Source organism: Phodopus roborovskii, unplaced genomic scaffold (genome assembly GCF_943737965.1).
Source record: "Phodopus roborovskii unplaced genomic scaffold, PHOROB, whole genome shotgun sequence".
NCBI lineage: Eukaryota > Metazoa > Chordata > Mammalia > Rodentia > Cricetidae > Phodopus > Phodopus roborovskii.
The window spans coordinates 17,160,410-17,184,882 of NW_026125295.1; the positions used below are offsets into that span (position 1 = coordinate 17,160,410).

Sequence of the window (24,473 nt, forward strand, 5' to 3'; positions counted from 1 at the left end):
CCACATGCCTCCCATGTGCCTGCCTCTTAGGCTGAAAAAGCACTGAGTTAATGAATGAGATTTGGGGTCTGGGCGAAACCTGTGTGTTTTACTCATCCATATCAGATGTTCACACAAAGGACTTCTGTATATGATGACCACAAGTGCGCGTGCGCACATACACATACACACACACACACACACACACACACACACACACACACACACTACCCTCAGAAGCAAATGCATCAGTATAGCCAGTATAGAGGACATCATGGCTTCCACTGTAGGGATGTTCTGCAATTAAAAGAGTGGGTGGTATCTTGGCTACTTTTCACAGGGAAGAGTTTCCTGCCTATTTGGGGTACTGCTCTCCTGTTGGGAAGCTTTGGGGGTGCTGGTCTCATTGGTCTTTTCACAAAGACCACATTCAATTCCCACTAATTCATTCTTAGGGAACATGTGAGTAAGATTCAGATCTCCTTCCTTCCACGACTAAGACGGGGGTATGTGATGATCTTTATAGCCTCTGCTCTTCATCAGCTGCTTCTAGGTACCAGTCCTGCTGCTACCCTACAGCTTTCCACGGGGGATGAGAAAATGGCAGTGACCAGACCCCCAACAGGGGCATCACCCATCCTCCATTGGCAACCCATCCTAAGGCCATTTTTTAGTATAGTTTCTAAGTGGCAGAATTAAATTGAAATTCAAGTGATGTTTTTTTCTCCATCCATTGTTACCTGAGACTGTTGGAAGTTGCTTGATAGAAGGGAACAACACAGGTCCTGATTAAACAGGGGTGACTGTTGACAGCTGGGATTGTGGAAGCTGAGATGCTGAAACATGCCAGCCCTGGCATTTTAATTGCAAGTTGGCAACCATCAGAAGATGCCTGGAACTACCTAACCTGCACAATCACAGGAGGAGGGGGATGAGGGACTGGATCTTTGTGATATAAATGATGGTTCCCTCACCTCCGAATGGCACCTCTGTTCTTTCCTGCCTTGTACAACTTTCCTTAAGAAGTTTCTACAAGTTCTGAGTGATTTTTAAAAAAAGAAACAGGGCAAACAAATAACAGGTATGTGTGAAATGTACCTTTTTTATTATTGCATATTTAAGCAACAAAGGAGGTATTTTCCATATGAATTCTTTTTTAAAATTTTAGAAAAGTTACAGAGAATAAAATTAAGCTCATGAAAAATGGCTGTCAATATTTTGATGGTGTATGTGTGTGTGTGTATGTGTGTGTGTGTGTGTGTTTATAGAGAAGACCAAATGAGAGAGAGAGAGAGAGAGAGAGAGAGAGAGAGAGAGACTAGATGCTGTAACATGTAGTCTTATATTTTGCAAAGTATGCTTAGCATTTATTGTGAAGGAGTTTAACAACCTAATGGGAAAAACCTCTTACACTGACATTTTTAAAAAGTCATCTTCTGAGACAGTTTAAAGGAAAACGCACAATTCCCTGAAGTAAAGCATTCCTGACAGTTTGGGGCAAACTGTTTTCAAAGATGAAAAACGGAAAAAAGAAAGGCAAATGCAGCTAGAGGCATGGCCAGTGCTGGGCAACTCTGAGTTGCCAAATTAGGCATGAGTCACTACTGACAATGGTTGGCCATGGAGGTGAAATGGATACTGCATGCCTAATCAAACTGCAAACCTATAGAATCCTTCTTAGGAAATCTCAGAGTTGCCTCAACTTCTTTCTGTCTTCATGTTAGCAATGGCATCAGAGTCAACCCTGCTGAACAGGCACTTCTGGAGCCCGTTGCAGACAGGCTTCCTGTCTTCGCTCCAAAGGGAATTCCTCTTCTCCCCCTCTTCTGTAGCCTACCAAGTCATGGAGATGAGAGAAGAAGGCTCTCTCTTGTTGATAACTGGCACAAAACAGACCTGCACCCAGGTCAGTTGTGCCTACCGTGAAACAGGCCTTATGCTAACCTGGCCCAGCCAAGACCACAGCACTCTCTGGCTCACTGATAATGTTGTAACTGTGCTGTCGAGTTGCTCCATTGTACTGAGCCACTGAGGTTGTTTATCAAGTTGGGAAGACTTAAAGACTAACAAACCCACTCAAAATGAATCAATGCAGGATTTTGATCAGATGTAAATTAATGCGATTCCAGGCCTAACACCAAGACAACAATCTGCTAGCACACCCATCTTCTCACCTGTCCACCTGACGGACAGAAAGATAGGAAGAAAACCATTCCCGAGACTCAGTGACATCCACCATGTTTAGTAAGTACAGGAGGCTAAAAAGCTGTGGGGAGAAAAATACTTCTGAGAGAGTTTGAGGGAAGGGGGAATTAATTAGGGGCGATTATTATTATTTCTAGGAATAGAAAATCTAACAGAAAAGAAAGATGTAAGAGTATGAATCTGGGATGGGGAGGTGAGGCTCAGTGGATAAGAGTGCTTGCTGTTCAGGCATAGTTCCTAAGTTTGAGTCCTTAGCATCCATGCGCATACTCAGGCATGACTCTGCATTCTTGAAACACTAATGCTGGGTGGAAGACTGAAAGGAGATTCCCTGGGATGTGATGGCTGCCGATCTAGCTCCAAGTTCGCAGAGAGACTTTCGCTTAAGGAAATAAGGCAGAGAATGACAAAGCAAGATTCCTAAAGTCCCCTCTGGCCTTCACATGTACACCTGCAAATTCGTGTGCATACAGAGACCCCATCACACATACACACATACAAAAAGATGGGGCACTTCTCACCACTGTGTGACTTTGGAGGGGCTATTCATTTGTCTCTGAGGATGCTCTGTCAAATGGGCAGGAAATTGGTATCGTCTTCCTGAAATGCTCTGAGAACATAAAATCAGCCTCAACCCTGACCAGTGTGATTGTCTTTACCCATTTACCCATTCTCAGGGTGTGTGGCCATCACCACCTTTACATACATATGACACAGGAGGTCAGGGAGATGGAAAATCCTGAAGCAAACACTCTGTAACAGAGATTGCTGAAGGTCTCTCTGTTTCCACATATACAACACTCAGGTAACAACCTCTTCCTTGGGAAGATGCATGGGTACAGTATGTAACTTAGCAACAGGTATCTCTGACGTAGTCTTTTCATTTGTATTAGGAAGAGCAGCAAAGAGGGCATCATGGGACCTGTTCACCACTGTAGTAGTCTATCTCTAAAGCTCTATAGGCTCTGAAATTCAAAGAGGTGGTCACAGCACACAGAGCCAGATGTGGCCACAAGAGGTATACCACACCATCCTGAAATCAAACAGCTCACAATGAATGAATGAATGAATGAATGAATGAATGAATGAAAAGCTGGAGACCTTCAGAGTCATCTTTGTCACTATCCATACTTTCCCAGCATGGTAATTTCTCTGTGGCCCTCTGGGGCTAAGTGTCTACTGACAGTTAACTGAGCAAGGAGCATCATTAGAGACTGGGTTTCCACAGTCTCACTGTGTATGGAGCCCCCAGATCTCAGAGAGGCAGTCTTCCTCTCAGGCTCTTTAAGAAGATTCAAGAAATCAATTGTGGCTCAGCAGGGTACACCCTTCCCTCACTCTTCCATTTTCTTTAAGGAGGAAGAATAGAGTGTAAAAACCTGCTTACAGACACAACCAACCAAAGGCTAACGTTACATGTTACACATCTCACTTACTGCTGACTCCAAGGAAGGGCAGATATTCAAAGTGAGTTCTAAGAGAAGCAGCTCCTGGAATTGTATCTAATCTCCCCAGTTCTGCTGATACCCTTCAGCTTCCCACTGTGCCTGTGGTGTGTCCAGAACCTTGGCCACCTGGTGTTTTCTGGGGTCTATCTCTCTCTAGTCTTCTGAGAAAAAGAAGAGTTCACTAGATGGAGTGTTTCAGCAAGAGAAAACAGCAGGACAAAGGGCTCATAAACTTACAGCGGGAAGCCCAAGACCTAGAAAATCACCAATGCAGTGTCCTTTTCTTTAATCCCAGGAAAACTAACTGCTTCCAAGACAGTCTATTGTGGAGAGATTGTTTTCCCTGCTCTTCAAGCAGGAACTCTAGGTTGGCTGCATCTGTGTTCTGGCTGACAGCCCCTCCCTGATATGCTTCATGAAGCTAGGCCTCTCTGGCTGGAGATTGCACACCTGCCACAGGGTGGGGAAGATTACACTGAGACAGCAAGTATAGTGTAGGAAGGATTTAATGCGATGCTATGAGCAAGATGGTGAACAAAGCTGCTGGCCCTGGCCCTGGGACCTGTACATTAGCTCCACAATCTGCATGGAATGCCCTGGGAGTTGTGCAGTGCATTGCCCATGCAACCATACATGGCAGCCCTTTTCTTCATTCAACTGTTCATTCACGCAAAGTCTTACATAGTATGTTCCAGGCACTATGACTTGACATCCCTCGGTAGGCCTTAATAAATTATTCACCAAGAAATGTATTTTTAAAATTGTAGGATTGTCATGACACCTGTCATGAATTTGCAATTTCTGTCTCCAAATTAATTGCGGGTGTACCAGTTATTCAGTCCACCCACCACTGAGGCTGGATTCCAGAGTCTCTGCTCTTGGCTTACCCTTCCTCCTCCAGCACCCGGGACAGAATGAGCAGGGCACAATTTGTTCACAAATGCTCCAGCCAGTGCCAAACACCAGACTTCTTTCCTAGAGGCATGACACAACCATGCTCAGCACATAAACTGCCAGAAAGCGAGATGAAGAGATGGCTTGGTGAGTGAAGTCATCACTCTCTGCAAACATGAGGAACGGAGTTCAAACCACCAGAGCACATATGTAAAGGCATGTATGGTGTCATAGTTCTAGCACTGGGGAGGAGAAGACAAGAGAATATGGGGTGAGGGGTTGCTGGCCAGTGAGTTCAGTGAGCTTCCATTTTCAATGAGAGACCTTGCCTCAAAACAATAAGGTGGAGAGCAATTGGGAGAAGATCAGATGTTGACATCTGGCCTCTACATGAGCATGCCCAGGTTAACATATACATACCCCAACACATACACTCGCACACGCACACACACACACATTTAAACACTTTATTTAAAACAAAAGTATGGTTCCTGTCTATTTTCACAGCGGAATCCAAAGCCCCTGGGTGAGTGGTTGGCACACAGTAGGTGTTCAATCAACAGTTGTAGAATGAATGAAAAGCTGGAGACCTAGAGACGTAATGTGAAGATACTTCAGGTGTCTGAAATACAGTCTTCTAGTGTTACTGAAAGAAAGCATTTCAAGATGCAGAGCATCCTCATCCAGTCCCAAGCAAGAAATGAGGTGAAGGTGAACACTTCATATTTATGTGTATTGTATATATATTTATACACACAAGTATATACTTGTACATGCATATATTATATACGCATATGAGATATAGATATACCATTGAGGGGTATAAATGGAGACATGGTACCTATTTTTCTCATCACTGATAAGAGGATAAAGTGTGACAGTGATATTTTTCATCCATGGCTTTCTGTGTTTTTCAACTCCTAATACACTGTCTGTCACCACAAAGGACCAAGTCCAGAGATATTAAATAACTCATCCACACAGTGGAAGCAGGAAGTGACTAAGCTGGAAATTAAACAGAGCCATCTGACCCATACATTCCCACTATGTATGTGCCAAGGTATGGATGCTCTCAGATTTCCGCACAGTGCTACCTTCAACCATGGCTCGGGGTATTCCCATATATCCTTGCATTAAGACCACACTGAATTTTCCTTTGGAAGATTTTTCTTTTACATGTCAAATCCAGTTCCCTCACCCGCCCATTCTCCCCTATCACCTCCAGCCCATCCCCATCTGCTCCCCGGGGAGGATGAGGCCTTCCATGGGGAGTCTTCAATGTCTGTCATATCATTTCGGAGGGACTAGGCCCTCCCCCATGTGCCTAGGCTGAGACAGTATCCCTCTATGTGGGGTGGGCTCCCAAAGTCCATTCGTATACTAGGGATAAATACTGATACATTACTAGAGGCCCTGTAGACTGTTCAGTCCTCCTAACTAACACCCACATTTAGGGGGTCTGGGTCAGTCCTATGCTGGTTTCCAAGCTATCATACTGGGGTGCATGAGCTCCCCCCTGCTCAGGTCAGCTGATTCTGTGCGTTTCTCCAGCCTGGTCTTGTCCCCTTTGCTCATCACTTCTCCCTCTCTGCAACTGGATTCCAGGAGTTCTGCTCAGTGTTTAGCTGTGAGTGTCTGCTTATGCTTCCATCAGCTACTAGATGAAGGCTCTACGATGGCATATAAGGTAGTCGTCAGTCTCATTACCGTGGAAGGGCATATTCCAAAAGATATACTCTTAAAATAAACCCCATGAATGTATCCACTTAGAACTACTGAGATTGCTCAGTGGGTAAACCTGCTTACAATGCAGGCCTGATGACCTGAGTTTAATCCCCCAAAACTTACATAAAGGTGAAAAGAAAGAAAAAGTGTGTTCTGGCCTCCACACAAGCACCATGGTGTATATATCCTACCACCATACACATTTACAATAGATTAATAATGATAAAATAAATTTAATTTCAAAATACCCATTATCAACAAGCCTTGGTGATGGCACCCAGGAGGGAGATGTCTCATTTTTGGTATGATTGTGAAACCTCATAGTCAATATGCTTTTTGGATAAAATATGCCAATGACCTTTTCTAGCCTTGTTTGTCCTGGGATTATTAAACTGGGACACTATGCAACCTCTACAGCTGATCTCCGACCAATACTGTATGCTAATTGTCTCCCTAGAGTTGTCCAAGTGATGGATGTCACCGTCAAGAGCCTGTGTGCACAGAAAGCAATGGGTTGCAGCCCAACTGCTTACAGCCTTGTGCCTCATGGAAGGTGGATCCCTGCCTGGACTCAGACATACGGATAAGAGCTGAGTCACATGGATGCTCCAGGTCTCTCTGTGGCAGATGTCACGGTCTGGAGCAGGCCTTACTAAAGGAACAATGCATGACCGTGCTAAGGCACTAGCCCTGCTTCACACAAAGCATAAACTGCACAGAATCAAGTACCCAAGGAAGCCCAGCCCAGCCCTCTTAGGGAAGGGGAGGTCCTAGTCTGTCAGCTTTCTGAGCAGAGCACAACCTGTCTCCCTATCTATCCTCCATGCTTGTTAACCTCCCAGCATGGCTCTCAGAGGCCATGTTCATGCAATATGTTCATACCACTGAAGCATTTTACCGTCTGAGCAGAGGCACTTAGCCCAGAGAAGAGCACACCACTTTCATAGTTGGCTGGCTCTTAATACTTCCTTAGGAGGTTCCAGACTTCAAAGGGAAAGTGTTTGAGAGATCTGGGAGGCTGCCAGCAAGGCAAAGCCTTCCTAGTGACACACGCCAGGATCTTAGCCAGCCAGGGAAAGGGGCCTAAGTCATTAGCAACAGAATTTTGGTATAAAGGAAAACAAAATGAAACACTATATATATATATATGTGTGTGTGTGTGTGTGTGTGTGTGTGTGTGTGTATATATATGTACATATCATATATGTGTATATATCATATATATGTGTGTATGTTTTTGTATATATGTGTATATACACACACATCTTTCTTGTGATAGCAGATGTACATGTGAGCATGTGAACAATTCTCCTTTTGTCAAAGCCAGGCTGAGACTTGGAAAAGTTTGAAGATTTTGGACGCTGTTTTCAGTGTTTGGGGAGAAGGGCCTGCTCCGGGCACCAAACAAGTTAGAGACCAGGGATGGTGTCCCGGACATCCTGTGATGTCCAGGGAAGCCTTCAATAGCAAACAGCCCTGGAACCTGACACGTCAGAGTGCTAAACCCCAAGCTATGTTACCATGAAAAGTGGGGCACAGTTCTCCTAGCCTGCAGCCGCAGCAGTGGCCCACAGCAGTGTGCAATGGGAGGAGACAAGAGCACTCCAGTCTGGGCTGGACTTTTAGATGTAGAATGCTCCAACCTCGACAGCCATGGAAGCCGACTTCAGAGAGCCTGTTTGTCCCTTGGCAAATGCAACCCTAACCTGATAAGAAGTTCAGATTGCACAGATGGTAAAGTATTCAGCACCAGGTCTGTATTTAGTAAGAATAACTGAGTGCTGGGTGCTAAATACTTTCCCTCTACATGCAACACACACACACACACACACACACACACACACACACACACACACACACACACTTTTCCCCAGAGAAACAGAGTCTCCTTAAGTAATTAGAAGAAACTAATGGTTGAATCTGCTCAGACCTGCTATCTCTCTTCATAGAGGGTTCTTTGGCCCTCGCAAGGGAACCCTAACCCTGTGTACTTATGGCCCTCAGTGACCTGTTTTAATGACTTTTGTCCCTTTCCTTAATCTAAGTACCACACTCTAGGGCCACGTATAAATCACAAAGGCTGAGCACTACCCCAGTGGTGGTCTGAATGAGGCAGAGGAGACCGCAGTAAGTACTGTATCCTCACTGCTCTAGCACGTGGATCCAGAGGAGCTGTGGTCTCTCTCCTTTGCTCCAAAGCTGGGCAAAATCAGTGCAGATGCAGTCGCTTCTCCTGTGGTCTGATGCATGTCCCACCCCCACACCCCCAGCCTCCAAAGCAACCCAAGAGCTCCTTTCCCATCCCCGGGGACTTCCTGGCCAACTGCTTTTCCCTGCTGGCATCAAAGGCACCCCAGGCCTAGAAACGCCACAGAGCTTGAAGAGAACTGCTCACACTGCCTCAGAAGGCCTCCAAATCAAAGAGCCAGAGGATGCCTTAGAAACTATTTAGCTGGAATTTTCCCTTGTGGTTAACAGAAGCCCACAACGAAGGAAGGTTGCTAACCCAGAGAGCTCCTGTGAGCATGGCAGCAGTGCTGATCCACCTGCTTGGGGCAGCCCTGATCCAGGGAAAGTACCTGTAGAGTCTAAGTGTCCCAGACACCTAGGAGAGCAGACAGGACACCTGTGCCCTAAGAAATCGTGTTAGTATTTTTCTCATCGCTGTGACAAAAATAACTGGCAAAAGCAACTTAAAGGCAGGTTTATTTCGGATCATGAATTAGGAAGGGATGCACTGTGTCGGGGCTGGAAGGTGTGGTGTCAGGCACAGGAGGCATCTGATCACCTTGTATCTATAGCTAGGAATCAAGAAAAAGGATAGGACTGGGAGCTGGGCTCCCAAATCTGCAGACCACGCCCAGTGACCCACTTCCTTCACAGAAGCTCCACCTCCTGAAGTTTCTAACCAAGCACTACCAAGTGGCCGGGTGCCCCAACAGGAGCCTACAGGAGACAGTTCACATTGAACCTGAGGTTTGCTTAAAATGACAAAAACGACATGGGTCTGAACTCACACTAACAACATTTTAATACAGATGTTAGCCACATATGGAAAATTAATAGCACCCAATGCTTTCTATGGGTTTGCTGGTCCAAAAGCCTGTGTTTCACCCTTCATTGTTTACAGTCTCCTCTGTGGCCTCTTTTGTGATGGAGGGGGTGATGCAACAGAGCTTGTCATGGCCATGGGTTCCTTGGGGACGTTTTACACAGTGCTGGTTGTCCAAAAAACATAACACCTGCCAAGTGGCAAAAAGATTCTGGTTGCTGGGGCAGGGGAATCCAATCATCTAGTTCACGATTTATGATCGGTGCTTAAAAATGCAAGGTCAAATCCCACAAGATGGCTTTGTTCTGGCACTGTGAAAAGCCAGCCAGGCCCAGTTCTGGGAGAACAAAGCCTTGCTTGAAAGAAATCTATTCAGCTCCCTGTCACTGGAGTACTTTATTTTATGTGGCTTTTGTAATGAAAAAGCTTTGGCATATTATTAGGAACAAATTCGACTAGGATTAGAGCAGCTCTCCATCATAAAGCGTAGGTGCCAGGAGCTCTCCTCAGGAGTCTTACTGTTTTCTACAGGCCACTTATAGTCTCTCTCTCTCTCTCTCTCTCTCTCTCTCTCTCTCTCTCTCTCTCTTTCTCTAGAGCTTCTCTGTGGAACAGCCCTATCTTTCCCAGAACTCTCTCTAGACCAGGCTGGCCTTGAACTCACAGATATCCATTCACTCCTGCCTCCCAAGTGCTGGGATTAAAGGCATGTGCCACCACGCCCGGCTGCCACTTTATATTCTTGTCTCATCTTTTCAGATCCTACTTGTAGAACCTCATTGTCTTCTCACTCCAAACTATCCTGACAAAGACTTCCTCCTCTTCTTTCTAGGATCAACTTTCTAATTGTTAAGTATCAAGACAAGTGTTTATACAAGGCTAGATAATCTGTCCTGGGGCTTCAAGAGCAATAGGGCCTCCACGGAAAAAGTGGCCCAGACAATATAGAATCTGTGAGTGCAGACATGTCTGAACAGGGCACTTGTGTGCAGAGTGCAAGTGTCCCGGTCTTCAGGCCAGCAGACAGCCACCTTGCACTGTAGATAGGGGTTTGCTCAAAATGACATTGCTGGTGTCTGTCTGATAAACTCAGAGTGCAGGAAGCATTAGCCACTCACAGAAAACAAGTCATTCCTGAACATCCACTGTCTTTTCAAAACAGTATTTTCAGCTCAGGACATCTGGAGAGGAGGGGAGGAAGACAGCGGGGAGAAGTCCTTTCTTCAGTCACCTCTTGTTGAAGGGTTGAGAACAGAAATGAATCTCCTTTCAGAGCCCTCCCTGTGAGAGTATGAGTGAGTTCCCAGCGCCTGTCCCATCCTCCTCCACATTCTTGATTCTTAACCCTTCTCTGACGACCTTGTTTATGAGCAGTACAGAGATCGAGCTGCTGAGTTTCCAGTAAGAGCTGCGGGTGGCTGATCACAAGCAGAAAGAGACTCTGGGGGCAGGGGCAGCTCGGGAGTGGAGAACTTTCCCAGAACCTTCAAGGTCGGGGTTTGATTCCCTAACGCCAAACCAAACTGGGCTGGGCTAGAGCTATGACTGTGTTCATGGGCTGCGGTTCTTTTCATTTTTATCTTTTTCTTAAACTATTTAGTCTGTTGGGTAGAAAACCTAACTAAATTATAATTTTGATTTTTTTCCCATATTTGGTTTCTGTCCTTCACAAAATAGTCATTTGATAGTTTTGATTAGCTGTCTAGGTTTGGCTTTCTTACTGTTTTTATTACCTCTGAAGGTGTTGCATGGGATTACAATAATATACTGTGCAATAAGTCAGACATTAACCAGGAATATATTTAAATTGATCATGTATGTATTTTATTAAATTTCTTGTACTCTTTAAAAATATATCCTACAGTTTAAAGGTTTACTTGAAATTTCTGTTAAATAGCTTCTAATCAAATTGGGAAGAAAAGTCAATTTATTTATCATTTCATTCTTTGTCTAGTACAGCTTCATAATTGAGGACAAATGTTAAATTTACTTATTTCAGGATCCATGCTTGGATCCTGGTTTAATTTTTGTTATTGTTATTGTTTGTTTGTTTTGTGAAACTGGGTCTCCATCTATAGCCTGGACTGGCCTGGAACTCATCAACTCAACTTGTCTTTACTCTGCCACATGAAATTAATCCAAATAGTCCCCCTCCCTGGGCTTCTGTTTCCCTTATTTATAACATAGAGAGAAGTGTCATTTAATGGCCCCATCCCAATACATGATGGGTTACAATTCATCATTAAAGATCCCATCACCTTTCCTTCCTCTACAAGGCCACCTTTTCAACCAGGTCTCACTTCAGGAAGCAAAGCTTAGACTGCCTCTAGGAAATCACACACTGTTCCTAGACTGACAGGCATCTTTCCTAACCTGGCAAACACACATACCCACAGCCAGGACACACATTGGAGGTGGTGTGATGATGTGAACTTTTCAATAATCAATGGTTACACAGCAGTGAGAACATTTATATTCTAAGTAGCCAGCAAATATTTGATAAAGGGATTATTTCCTTTGCCTCAGGGCAAAAATCTAAAGGTCATGAGCAGAAGAGACCTCAACTCCCCTCCATCTCCCAAGCAACGCTAACGATAAGGCTAAGCCATCTAAGTATCACATGGAACAATCACAGGGAAATGCCAGCCTCAGAGGGAATAACCTGAGCATCATCAGCTTCCATGGTGAGGCTGATAACACAATGAGTTTCTCAGCTAGATTTCACATAAGCACTTCCATGGAAAGAGATGCCAGACACAGGGCTAGGGCCCCGGGCTCATCAGCACAGGGTGCTACCCAGTACACATACTTTTGTTGCATGCTTATTTAGTGTTCTGTCTTCGCTATAGCAGGAGATTTGCACTTCAGTGCCCTCTGTTCCCATTGCATACCTGTCTCTTCCCGGGAAAAAAATGTATTTGACAATTATATCTGGAGGTGTCAATCTGACTTTCCCACTGCATTGCCTCATTCTCGGGTATAACAGTACGCTGATGACCCAGACGCACATACAGTATGGCATACTGTCTCATCTTCAGGCTTGCTCTTACTGTATAGCTGTTACAGTAATAATAAGATAGCCTTCTATGAGTTAGGGTTGTTGACAGAACATAATTTGAATTGGTTTCAGTTACGCATCCAGCATGAAAACCACAAATGCAGATTAAATGTACATGTCAGCAAACACGTAAAACTGGAGACTTTTTCTGACCTACAGAATTAGGCAATGCAAAAGACAAGGCAATTTAAGCTTTTCAATTCCAAAGTGCTTCGATGAAGAAGAAACAAGGGATAAAGGGTATAGCTTGGTGATACTGCACTCATCTAACATGCAAGAGGTCTTGGGTTCGAGTCCTAACACTGGAAAAAAATACAGTGCCATGTCAGGCATGAACTAGTCAAATTAGTAGTTCTGACCCAAATCTTGACTTCCAGGCTCCCTGGGTCTCTGACTGGTCAGATGTCAGCTTTGAGAGCTTTGGCTACCTGAAGATCTGACAGGAATTATGGGTTGGAATTTCTACCCCCAAGCTAGGGATTCTGTTATGCCTTCCCTTCAGTTTTACCTTCTATAGAAGTAGATTTTTCCAATCATAATATAAGTGGACTACTCCACTATCCAACTAGAGTCTGGAATGGGCTGGTTAATCCCTTGAGTCTGTCATCAGCTGAAAAGAAATGGCATTTGGGGAGAGGTTCAGCCATGCTCAGGAGTGAAGGGAAGTTATCCAGCCACAGGAGCCCAGAGGAAGGATAACATATGTCCATGGAAAGCGGGGGTGACAAAAATAAACAACAATAACATGGATTTTTCTTCTACAACCACTCCTTCCCAGGACGGGGTTTTGTCTCTTCTCTGCATATTAATAATATGTGAAAATTAAATTTACTTTAATTGTCTAGAAATCTCTGTTAAATTCACACACCTCATGAAAAAGTCCATTCTTGAAACTCATCTAACAAGATTGCTCAAACCTTCTTGCATCCCTGGCTATGGTTTCTCCAAGATTACATAACTGTAATGGTTATTTTGTTTTGTACATATCTGTACCAACGTCCCTGAACTGAACCTTAACGCTGGAGAGTCCGTCACCATTTCAACCTTATTTCTGAGCCATCAGTACACAGTAGACGCCCAGTATATGCTATCAGGATGTGTGGTTAAGGAAGATGAGTCAGGAAAAGGGGTTGGAGGTTAACACGGGTCAAAAGAGGCCCCTCGGCAACAGAGAAGGTAGAGCTGTAATGGTGTGAATTGCAAAAAGGAGGTGCGAGTAGATGGGAGGGAAGAAAGAGAGAAGATTATAACAAATGATGGATAGGAAGAAGGCAAGAAGAGAAGGATGGGAGGGAGAAAAGCAAATGGAGGTAAAGACAGGAAGGGGAGGAGAAGGGAACAGCGAAGGACGGAGGACGAGGCCATGCGGAAAGCATGCAGAGGGGACTTACCCTTGTGCTTCAGGGTCCTCCATGTTTATTTTTGTTCTTTGTCTATTTCCCCAACAGCTCTTGGTGCCTTACAGGGCACACAGCACCTAGTTCCAAGCTTGTCAGTACACCTACAGAAGGTTGCGTGAGCCACTTCTAGTACTAGCTTGGTGCTTCACTGGCTAAGACCTATCTCCTGAGTATGGAGCTGTCACAGATCTTCAGGAGTCAGTCCTAGGAAGCTGTGTTTCATGACCCAAGGTACAGAGCGCTGAAGGCTATATAGGCAAAAGCTAGGGCACCACTGGCCCTCCGCCAGGAGCTGTGGTGGGAGGTCCTCTCCTCTTATTAGTCCCAGGGAATCACATGATGTCCTCAGTCCACTGGCTTCCTGCTCAGCCCATCAGGGAATCCAGGCTCAGAGGCTCCGTGGGGCAGGCAAGGGCAAGGGCCTTTGAGGATAGTCACTGGCATGAATCCATGGCTCCCTCCCTGCCAAGTCCCCTAGACTGAGGCATCCCTCCTCTAGCTACCTATGAGGACCCAGGGACTAGAAACAAGAATGTCCAAGACAATAAAGGCAGGTAGGTACCCAAAACTTACAAAGGCACAGCTCTTTGTAATGACTTAAAAGCAAAACCAGCCCAGGCTTCCCACAGTGTCCTGAGCTCTACTGTTCCCCTTTTCTCTCTGACAAGTGTCACAGCATAGGGAATTCTGGCACACTTTTGTTTAAAACAACATTTTTTCATGGAGAACACACTTACTGATAAAGAGGGGGCCCTCAAGGGGAAAAGTAGGCAGTGTTCTTCTTTAAGGAGATATTTATACCCCTCCAACTGGGCATAAACTTGGGAGGACAAATGCACATGTCATGTTTTAAGTACCTTTTCCAAGGGGCTTCTGACCCAAAAGAGATTTGAAAGTTCCCCTTATGTGTCCTCCATGGGAGCAAAGTAAGTTGTCAGAGGGTTCTCAACCAAGCAAAGAAAACAGAGCATGGAGACTTGGCCAAACACAACTGTTTTGCTGTTGCTGTTGTTAATTTTTAAAAGCATTTTCTAGGATTAAACTGTTTTTGCTGAAATAACAACTCGATTTGAAAATATACCCTCTTCATCTCAGAAATCAGCCTGCCTGCCTGTCTGTGCTCAGCAGCCCTACAGCCACAGCCACTGTCTGCTATGGAAAGCCTTTTAAACTTGCGAGTCTTCATTAACTTGGTCCCCACACCTTCACGGTTCTCAGAATTAAGAGAGCTCATTCCCAGGTGGACCAGCCCTGCAAACATTCCCACTTACAAGCATCCCAACAGATGTAGAGGAGATTGCAGCTTTCATGTACTGCCTCATCGTCCTGGTTCTTAAAACTGAAGGGTAACCAGGAGTCTGAAATATTTAAGCACCAGCAGCACCTCCAGGCACATGAAGACTAATTCGATTGTTGCAGAAGAAAACGAAGCTTGGAAAAACCAGGATGATGCACTTGAACAAGTATCAACACCCAAAACAATGGAAAAATCTGCCCTATCGCTTTATTTTTCAAAAGTAGTTTTGCAGACTCTGTTAATCACTGTTCACATATGGCATGGCTGTCGCCTTTATGAATCGTGTCTTATCTTGAAAAGATTCCCCTCTATTACCTTTCTTTTTGTACACTTCACTGTGAAACAAGAAACAAGGGAGGGTTTGGAGGTTCATGATGCTAGGATCAACACTGACAAACAAGGTCAGCCGCATGAGCTCAAATATGAACATCTTCATTCTCAGGCTACAAAAAAATGATCCGAGCTCTTCCAAAATAACAGAAACCTTTCTCCACCAACGCTTTACCTTGATCACAAGTGAAAAATTTTACAGTACTTCATGGTGAGTAACAGACATATTCATACAGCTGTGTGAGGGCAGAGATATAAACAATTCTGATTCAAAGTAAGAGCTTGTTTAGGTCATAAAAAATCCCTTGGCAAATCTACCCAGATTGTCATTCAAACTAATAATCATATCTGCCTGTGATATAACCCATCTGAAAAGTAAACTAGATGAAGTGTCATGTGTGTGTGTGTGTGTGTGTGTGTGTGTGTGTGATATATACAAGGTTTAAAATTAGATGCTTTGAGTTTCTCTTCATACCTTGAAAAGTGGAATGATGCAAGCAACAACGGGAAACTCAGGCTTAAGAAAAAATTGCCTCGATACAAGGATGTAACTGTACTGAGCTATCTATCTTGCAAACACACCTTAGGCTTTTCATCCTGGACCAAAAATTTGCCTCTCTGCCTCTTGCTTCATCAGTGATAGCACTTCATCTAATAAGATAAAAAAATCCTCAGACACAAAAAACCTTTAAAAAGGCTGCCTCTCAAGTGGAAAGACCAGGAAGTCTGTTCAAGCAGCACGACTTTGCCTGTATGTCTGTCTGTACCTGCCAGTTTCTAGCATATATGTGAGAAAGGCTATTGGAACTTGGGACCATTGAGTGTATCCCCATGACTACCATGGCTCTCTAAAGTAAGCTAATTGTAAACTGTAACTTAAGAATCCAAGAATCAAAATTCCATCCCTCTATGTTTCTTCTCCCAAATGGGAAAAAGTGGCCAGGGTCCGACACAAGCCAAGATCCCAGGAGCAGGCTTCTGTGCCTCAGCCCAGGGCTCCTCAGTCTGCCTGTTCTCAGCCGTCCTCCCCACACAGGGAGTGAGTCACTTACCACAAATGGGAGGCAGGCTGAGCTGCTCTGTCTGCACCCGGTGCTCAGGAGGTTGGAGTGCCTACCAGGAAAACCCTGCAGCCCTGCAGTGTGATACAGAGGCTGAGGCCAGAGCTCTACCCCCCCCCTCTCAGCTGAGCCAATGTGTCTGTCTCCCAAATGTCTGAATTAATAAATAACTCCATGGTCAAATCTGTAGAGCTGAGCAGATGGAAGCCCCGGCTGTCTCCTCAGGAGCGAGGGCAGTGGGAACTCTAGTTCCTGAAGGGGGCACAGCATACTCTTTGAATTAGGAGTCAGCTATCCGAGTTCACTCTGGAACACCAGCCTGTCTCCCAGGATGATGAGCCTCATTTTCGTAAGGAGGGTGGAGCACATCACAGGCTATCCTCACCACCACTTCTGCCTCACTGTTCTCTTAACAAGCAATGGATGGAGAACAGTCATCCTCCCTGCAATTTGTGGAAACTACGGGAATGGTATTTCCACCTGTGATTTTGACACGAGTAAAGGAACCTTAGTCACTTCGTGCATGTGATTACAAATGGCTGTTAACCCAGAGGACTGCTGAATACAGGCCATATAAGCATGCTGTCCAACCCCATCTCTATAGATAAGCTCAGAACAAACATCAGACAGAACTGTGACGATTCTCAAATTTCCTTCTCTCTCCCTAGGTGACATGCTATGACAGCAGATGCTCCTGGTTTTTTTGTGTTCATCTGATAATTCAAACTGATGCTGAGTGAGTTTGACTGTTAGTGACTCGAGAGACTGTAGCTGTTGCTTGGGCACACTAGGGCATGGTGGCACCAAGGATGTTCCTGTTTATCTCCTCTCTCACGATTATGCAGAAAACCCATGCACAAAAGCCCATTAGAGAGTAAATAAGATACTTTGGTTTGGTAAGTGGGAGCATAAACCATGCACCACAAATCATTAATCTAGACCCAGACAGTCACCTAAACCACAAGCACCTACTGTGTACAAGCATTGCAACCAAATTCAGATACTTCTCTATTTGACCCATCATCTATTTAAGGATAATATTCCCTTGGACATTTTGAAGAGTGTATATATTTCTTCTCTGGAGATGGCCAAATTGTGATACCCCAAGTACAGGTCTCCATAGACTTTTTCTACAGAATTCTAAAGTGCAGGCTCTACAGGTAGGTCAATCCGTACCACAGCTTTTCAGCTCTGCCCTTGTCAAGTGAAAGGAATGATGAACAGGAATGGATATACGTACATTCTTATGAAACTTAATTTGCAAGTGAAAAAAAATGAAATCTCTACCAAAAAAAAAGTCGTAATTAAGTTTAATCACAGGCTACAGTTTGCTGGCCCGCGTTTCAACAGGTCACACTTGACAACAACTTTGGAGGACAGCAGATCTGCAGTTGCCTAGATCAAGTCTTATTTCAACTCAAACGTCTCTTAGATGCAGACCAGAACATTTAGAGATTTTATATCATAGCCAGAAGTTGGAATTTATGTAAGACTTGGGAAATGAATGGGAATCCGAAAGGGATTGTTACTTGGCCATCAGGCCTAGAGATAAAAAATGGTACCCTCTGAATGGCTAAGCATTGAGCTTCCCCGGCCAGGCATTCTGTTCCTCCCAGCTTAGGGACAACAGTGTTCTCATGTTATCACACAGTACCATGCAAGTTCTCTCTCACTGCCCCATCTCCATGGGAAATGACTCTTGTTCATCGCTGCTGAAGGCTCCAGGTTCATTTCTGGGCTTCTGCATACGCAGAAGAGGCATGCAGGGTCAGGAGGCATGTCTACTCGGTCAGGAGAGTGTAGAACAGGGAGCAGGACTCCGTGTCTCCCCTGCTTGTGTCTGCAGGAGAAAGGGGCTCTCACAGGCAACCTAGCTGCAAACCTGAGAGGGTCCATTATTTTGAAAGAGGGTGTATATTGCTCACCTGAGTCTATTGATTCCTGAGTTTTAGAATTCTGAACAAGCAGCTCACATCTTCCAATCAGCATGAGAAACTCAGTTCAAAGAGTTCTAAGGCTATGGCCCTCATGGGACAAATCACAGACTCCTGCTTGATGTTACATGACAAGGAGGAGTGACTTGCCAGCAGGATCACTCATGCTCAGGTACTCCTGCAAGCACTCCTTTCTGGAAATGCATTTTCTGTACACACAAGTGCTAAGCCAAAGGACCCAAACAACCTGAGCTCAACTGCTGAATTTCAGCTTCTACTAACAATGAGAGACGGCCACATAGTATCACTCTTCATGGGTTTGTTTATTTGCATGATGGATGGTGCCTGTGACATAAAACATCTGGATAGACATCTTAAAAGCTGCCCCAGGAGCCAGCAATCCAGATGCTTGGTGTCAAAAAGATCATAATCAGATGGCTGCCACCTTCCCTTTTCCCTAACTTCCCATCCAAGGAGCTGTTAGAGCTAAAGAATCACACCATCGTGAGATGGGAGCCCCGTTCGTTCATTTGTATCTATAAAGATGGAAGGAGATTTAAATTCATTGATCACCAATTGAGAATCACATTGAATTATGTCAGCTCCAAATTGGGTCGGTTTTATTCACTAGTACTTAACGACAACATAAAGCACTCAGAGTCAGCCAAGCCAATGCTCAGCTCAACAACCATGGACCATTACACATCAAAGGAAAATATCTACTAGAACCCCCACAGCCATCAGATAAGGAATTAAAATAATAGGGACATGCAGTGTTTCAGCTGTTAACCCACGATTAAACACAATTCAGTGGGCAGCAAGGCAGAAAAGCCTCCAGCCCTCTTAAGCACAGTCACTCATCTGTTTCTCTCAATGCACTAGAGCAGCAAAAATGACTCATTGCAGTAGCATGCACCCTGGGAGACAGGAATGCAACGTGTGGTGTGTCACAAACTTGCATGGGTTGTCACCTTTCTAAGTACCCTCCACTAGCACAGAAAGCCCTCAATGGATAACTAACGAAACAACAAAACAACATCTTAGTTTGGCCTGTGATTGACACTTTAACTCTTGCTTTCCCTCTATACAAATACTTCAATAATTTAAAGCTCACCCCAAAGCACACTGGCCTTTTGCTCAGGAAACCATCATCATCATTAGACAACGCAGGCAAGCAAGGCTTTAAAACTGACTATTGTGCCCAAAAAATAAGTTCGTAGAGAAATGAGACATTTCTCATTTTTGATGGTCCAAACATTAAAAAAAAAAAAAAATAGGACTCAGAATCTGGAAAGGGTGTTATGATTTTAAACAGGGTTTAATACAGAAATCCTCAAAGGGCAAGTGCCTTTAATTGTAATACAGTAAATATTAAAATAGCAACACACATGAGCAAAACCTCATTGAGGTCTTTGCTAACCTTAAGTTGGGAACGAGCCCTGTAATGGAAAAGTTTGAGCAGTCTTGTTTTAACAGGAGGACTGTACATTTTGGAGTAATATGGTGCTTGCCTTTGTCTCACGCATCCATTGTTGAGTGTGTATGCATAGGCAAGTTAGTGGGCACCTCTGATCTTCTATTTTGTGCAGCTCAAACCCATTGCCCCCATAATTATTTGTGTCTACACATCTTCCCTGATGAAATTGAGCAACCGTAAGGGCAGGGCTATGTCCCTCTTGTCCATTCTATGTCCCTTAGAGCCTCACACAACATGTTGCGTGATACTTGATAAATCATCCTGGACCATTGAGCAGTGTGTTACTGAGAACGAAGAGGATAATGTGTGCACAGTACCCTGGACAGCACCTGGCACACAGTAAATGCCATAGATGTTCAGCAAATGCCAGATCCTGTTTTGTTTTGTTTTGCTTTTCTTTGTTTTGTTTTAAACCACCAATGTTCTTCCCAGTTGAAGCACGGGAAAGAAAACACATAACTGGCCTATGTTAAGTACATATTTAAGGTACCAGCTTTCAAAGTGTGTGTGCTAAACCAGAAGTTCAGCATCACCTGGGAAACAGTTAGAAACACAAAGTGTCCTACTCCCACCCTGAGTGTATAAAGTCAGAAACCTGGAGAGGAAAGGCAACCCCTATGTTTCAGGTACCCTTCTAGAAGATGCCTGTTCATGCTCAAGTGTGAGAGCTACAGGTTGGAAATAGTATTTTATGCTAGTAACATTTTATACTTTCTTTTAAAAAAGATTTATGTTTAATGGTGTGTGTGTGTGTGTGTGTGTGTGTGTGTGTGCATGCGTGCACATTTGTGTGTGTTCTCCTGGAGCTGGAGTTATAGGAAGTTGTGAGCTGTTCACTAAGGGTGTTAACTAAATTTAAGCCCTTTGAAAGAACAGTAAATGCTCTTAACTGCTAAGCCATCTCGCCATTTTGGACTTTGATGGCAAGAGAATGCCCACCATGCTTACTATGGTTGATGGCCTTGGGTACTTTCTGGATACAAGTAAAGGGATTTTCAGTCTAACTAACACGGTAACTGTCTGTTGCTGGCCATGTGGAGGACAGGGGCTGAGTCTGTGCTTAGCTGTGTTCCTAGGGTCAGCAGTGAACATATCCTTGCACCTGAAATAAAACTGGAACCAGCCAAGCAGAAAGCTTGAGCTTAGAGAAGCCCTAGCTTGGATGTCACATCATCTTCATGCCTGAGGTTGGGAACAGAGGAAAAGGAGAAGAGGCACAGGAGATAAGGTAATAGGCCAGCAAGAAGCTGTGAAAAATGTTTATTTTGTTGCTGATTTCAATAGCTCTATACACACTCCTGACTTTTCCAACTCCCCTACAGCACAGCAAATACCACCATTAGGAAATCATTTTAGGCTACCTTTTGAGAGATGTCCACAGTCAAAAATAGTTATAGTCTGAATATTGCAAGCTTCACAGCACTGCTGTACATCTGTGGCATGTCAATGAGACTAGCAGGGCAGGATTTTAAACCCAGGGACATTTTACTCAGAATTTATGTCCATCACCATTAGACCATCCTATCTGACTAAACAGAGCATTGCCCTGAAGAGTGCTTCAGTGTGATGTCTATTGCTATGCTAAAGACCATGACCAAAAGCAACTTGGGGAGGAAAGGGTTTATTTGCCTTATGTGTTTAAACCATAGTCCACTGTGGAGGGAAGCCAAGGCAGGGAGTCAAGTGTAGGAACCAAAGAAGGACCATGGAAGAACTCTGCTTCTGGCTTGTTCCCCATAGCATGCTCAGTTCACTTTCTTATCCAACCCTCCCTCATGAGAACCCACAGATTCACCAATCTGATGGAGGCATTTTCTCAACTAAGGTTTCCTCTTCCCAGATGACCTTATCTTATGTCAAATTGGCAAAAACCTAACCAGCACAGGGATAGAACAGGACATGTATAAGAATCAAAATCAGCCTTTTAAAAATCCTATCATCATCAAGCCTAATGCATTTATAGGCATAACTACGTATGCCGATATGCAGAACTTCACACATCTATTCATATCCTGGATTTTAGAGCAAACAATCAATGAATGCATGGGGACATTTTAAACAAATCTCAGTGGTACAGAGTAGCTCTCTAGTGAGCACACCCATGATCTGCACACAGTGTACTTGCTAAAGGAATGAGCATACACAGGGTGGTAGACAGAGGATGGAGGCCTTCCCTCCATCCTCTGTGAACTAAACTAATGATCAGCTGACAGAAAACAGGTAAAGAATGGAGCATAACATAAGTCAGTCTGCCATCATTCCTTATGCAGTATAGGCTATTTATGAAACAATTACACTTTATTGGATGTCATACATAACTAGAAATAATTATACATAGGGATTATGTGGGATATATAATGTAAATAATATAAATTATAAAAGGGAGTGAAAACCCAAAGATGTTAACATTCACAGATATTAGCATCCATGAGTGTAGCATGAATAACAAAAACCCAGAGACAGATGTTGGGGTTCAAGCTAAGGGTCTGATAAGCAAATCGGCCAAGCCAGTAGATCTTACCTCTACCAAGCTATAATGGCAATCCTGTCTCCATGAATCCTCAGAGGAAAAAGCTCTGAGTTCCTGCTTCTTCCTTACCTTCCTTCCTCCACCCAGCCATATCCTCCTGTCTCTACCTCCATAGTACTGGGATTAAAGGCATGAGCTCTGTTACACTTCACTCTTGTGTAGGCCAGAGTAGCCTTGAACTCGGAGAGATCCATCTGTCTGTCTCCTGAGTCCTGGGATTAAAGGTGTGCGCCACCATTGCCTGGCTAGTTACTATGGTCTAACCTCTATAGTCTGTGGCTGGCTTTGCTTTCTGAACCCTCGGGCAAGCTTTAATAAATCATAAATAAGATATCACCACATGAAGGTCTTAGAACCAATGGCCCCAAGGGTACCAAGAAGTGACTGTAGTTTGTGTTCAATGGCTTTAGGTCCTCTAAATTTATCAAAAACAAAAACAAAACAACAACAACAACAAAAAAGAACACTTCAATATATAGTTGCTACCGGAAAGAGTCTGTGCTGTGCCCTGGGAGCAGTTATGTCCATATACATCCAACATTACAAGGCAATGGATGCCATAAATAAGAGAGAAGGAATAGGGAACTTGGGCATATCTCAGTGATGGAATGCTTTGCCCAGAAGGTGCAAAGTCTTGGTTTGAAGTCCCAGAACCATGGAATGAGGAAGGTTGGGCCTAGAACTATGGAAAGAAGGAAGGAATGAATAGTGGGAGGGAGGGAGAGAGAGAGAGAGAGAGAGAGTGAGTCAGGTTTTTTTAAAATAAATTATGTGTATGTATGTGTGTGTATGTGCCTGCATGGGTTGATGCATACCACATGCATGCAGCTACACAAAGAGGCCAGAGGGCTCCTTGAGCTAGAATGACAAGAGTCTGTGAGTTACCTGGCGTGCATGCTGGGAACTGAACTCAGATCTTCTACAACAGCAGTGAGAACTCTCAAACACTGAGCCATCTCTCCAGCCCCAGATTTGGTTTCTTTTCCTCACAAGTTATATTGGACATTGAAGAAGATCATGTGTAAAGCAAGATTAATCATAACTAATTCATACAACATTACTTTTATCAACTATATATATATATATATATATATGTTTATATATTTGAATAATTTCATCTTTTAGCTATGGTAAATGTGACTGACAGGTAATAAATGTGATTGACAGGTGATAAAATGGCTACCATATAAGCATGAGGGTATGAGTTTATACCCTTTGAATCTATATTTAAAATAAATAAACAAATAAACAGCCAAGCACAGTGCCTAGCATCTATAATCCTGTTACTGGAAAAGCTGATTCAAGAGGATCCCTGCATCTTGCTGGCCAGCCAGTATAACCAAATATGTGAGTGCCAGGTTTATATATTTTCCTGAGGAAGCCAGAGAACATAGCACATTCTGAGGATGGAGCCACTTCTAGATTATCTGCAGTCTGTAAACTTCTTTACAAACAAAGAATTAAGTAATAAAGAAACTATGCAATTCAGCCAAATCCAGAAACCCTCAAAGTGGTAGAGTCTGTAGTATCAGAGCCTAATCTTTCATTATCCTAAACGTCTGCAAATACTTATTTGTCCGTAACAAATCATCACAACCGAGTGATTTCTTGGCACATATTCTAAAAAAGACAGCGAACCTAGAGTGTTCGATATACACACCATTTCTTCATGTTTTTGGAGGAACTGCTAAATGGCTGACATTTTTGTTTGTTTGTTTTTAGTTTATCTCTGAACTAGACAGAAGAGGCTGCCCTCATTCAAAGAGTACTACAGAGGACAGATGGGTGACTTAAAGAACAGGAGAGGAATGCAGGACAGAGGAACCTCCCTCTGATGTAACCTGGGAACCAGTCTGTTCATGTGTCTCTGTACCTTGCTGAAGCCCTTTCCTCATCTACAGATAGAGACAATAGGTGTGGTGACTTGAATGAGAATGGCCCCCATAAAGCTCATATATTATAATGCTTAGTCACCAGGGGATGGAGCTCTTTCGAAAGATTAGAAGAATTAGGAGGTATGGCCTCCTTGGAGGAAGTGTGTCATTGGGGGTAGACTTAAGGTTTTAAAATCCTTTGATGGCCC

The 24,473-nt window shown here is 43.9% G+C and overlaps 1 protein-coding gene across 3 annotated transcripts in view; it reads right to left on the reverse strand.

Annotated features, from left to right (window-relative positions):
- Cpne4 (copine 4) overlaps window positions 1-24,473 on the reverse strand; it is a 443,660-nt gene that overhangs the window by 408,723 nt on the left and 10,464 nt on the right. The window contains exon 1 of one of the 3 annotated variants that reach the window (XM_051205859.1): window positions 13,753-14,016. The exons of the other annotated variants lie outside the window; for them this stretch is intronic. Within the exon in view, the coding sequence (XP_051061816.1) occupies window positions 13,753-13,775 (23 nt within the window). The 5' untranslated portion in view covers window positions 13,776-14,016. Of the gene's footprint in view, window positions 1-13,752; window positions 14,017-24,473 lie in introns of those variants that run through there. 3 annotated transcript variants of the gene reach the window in all.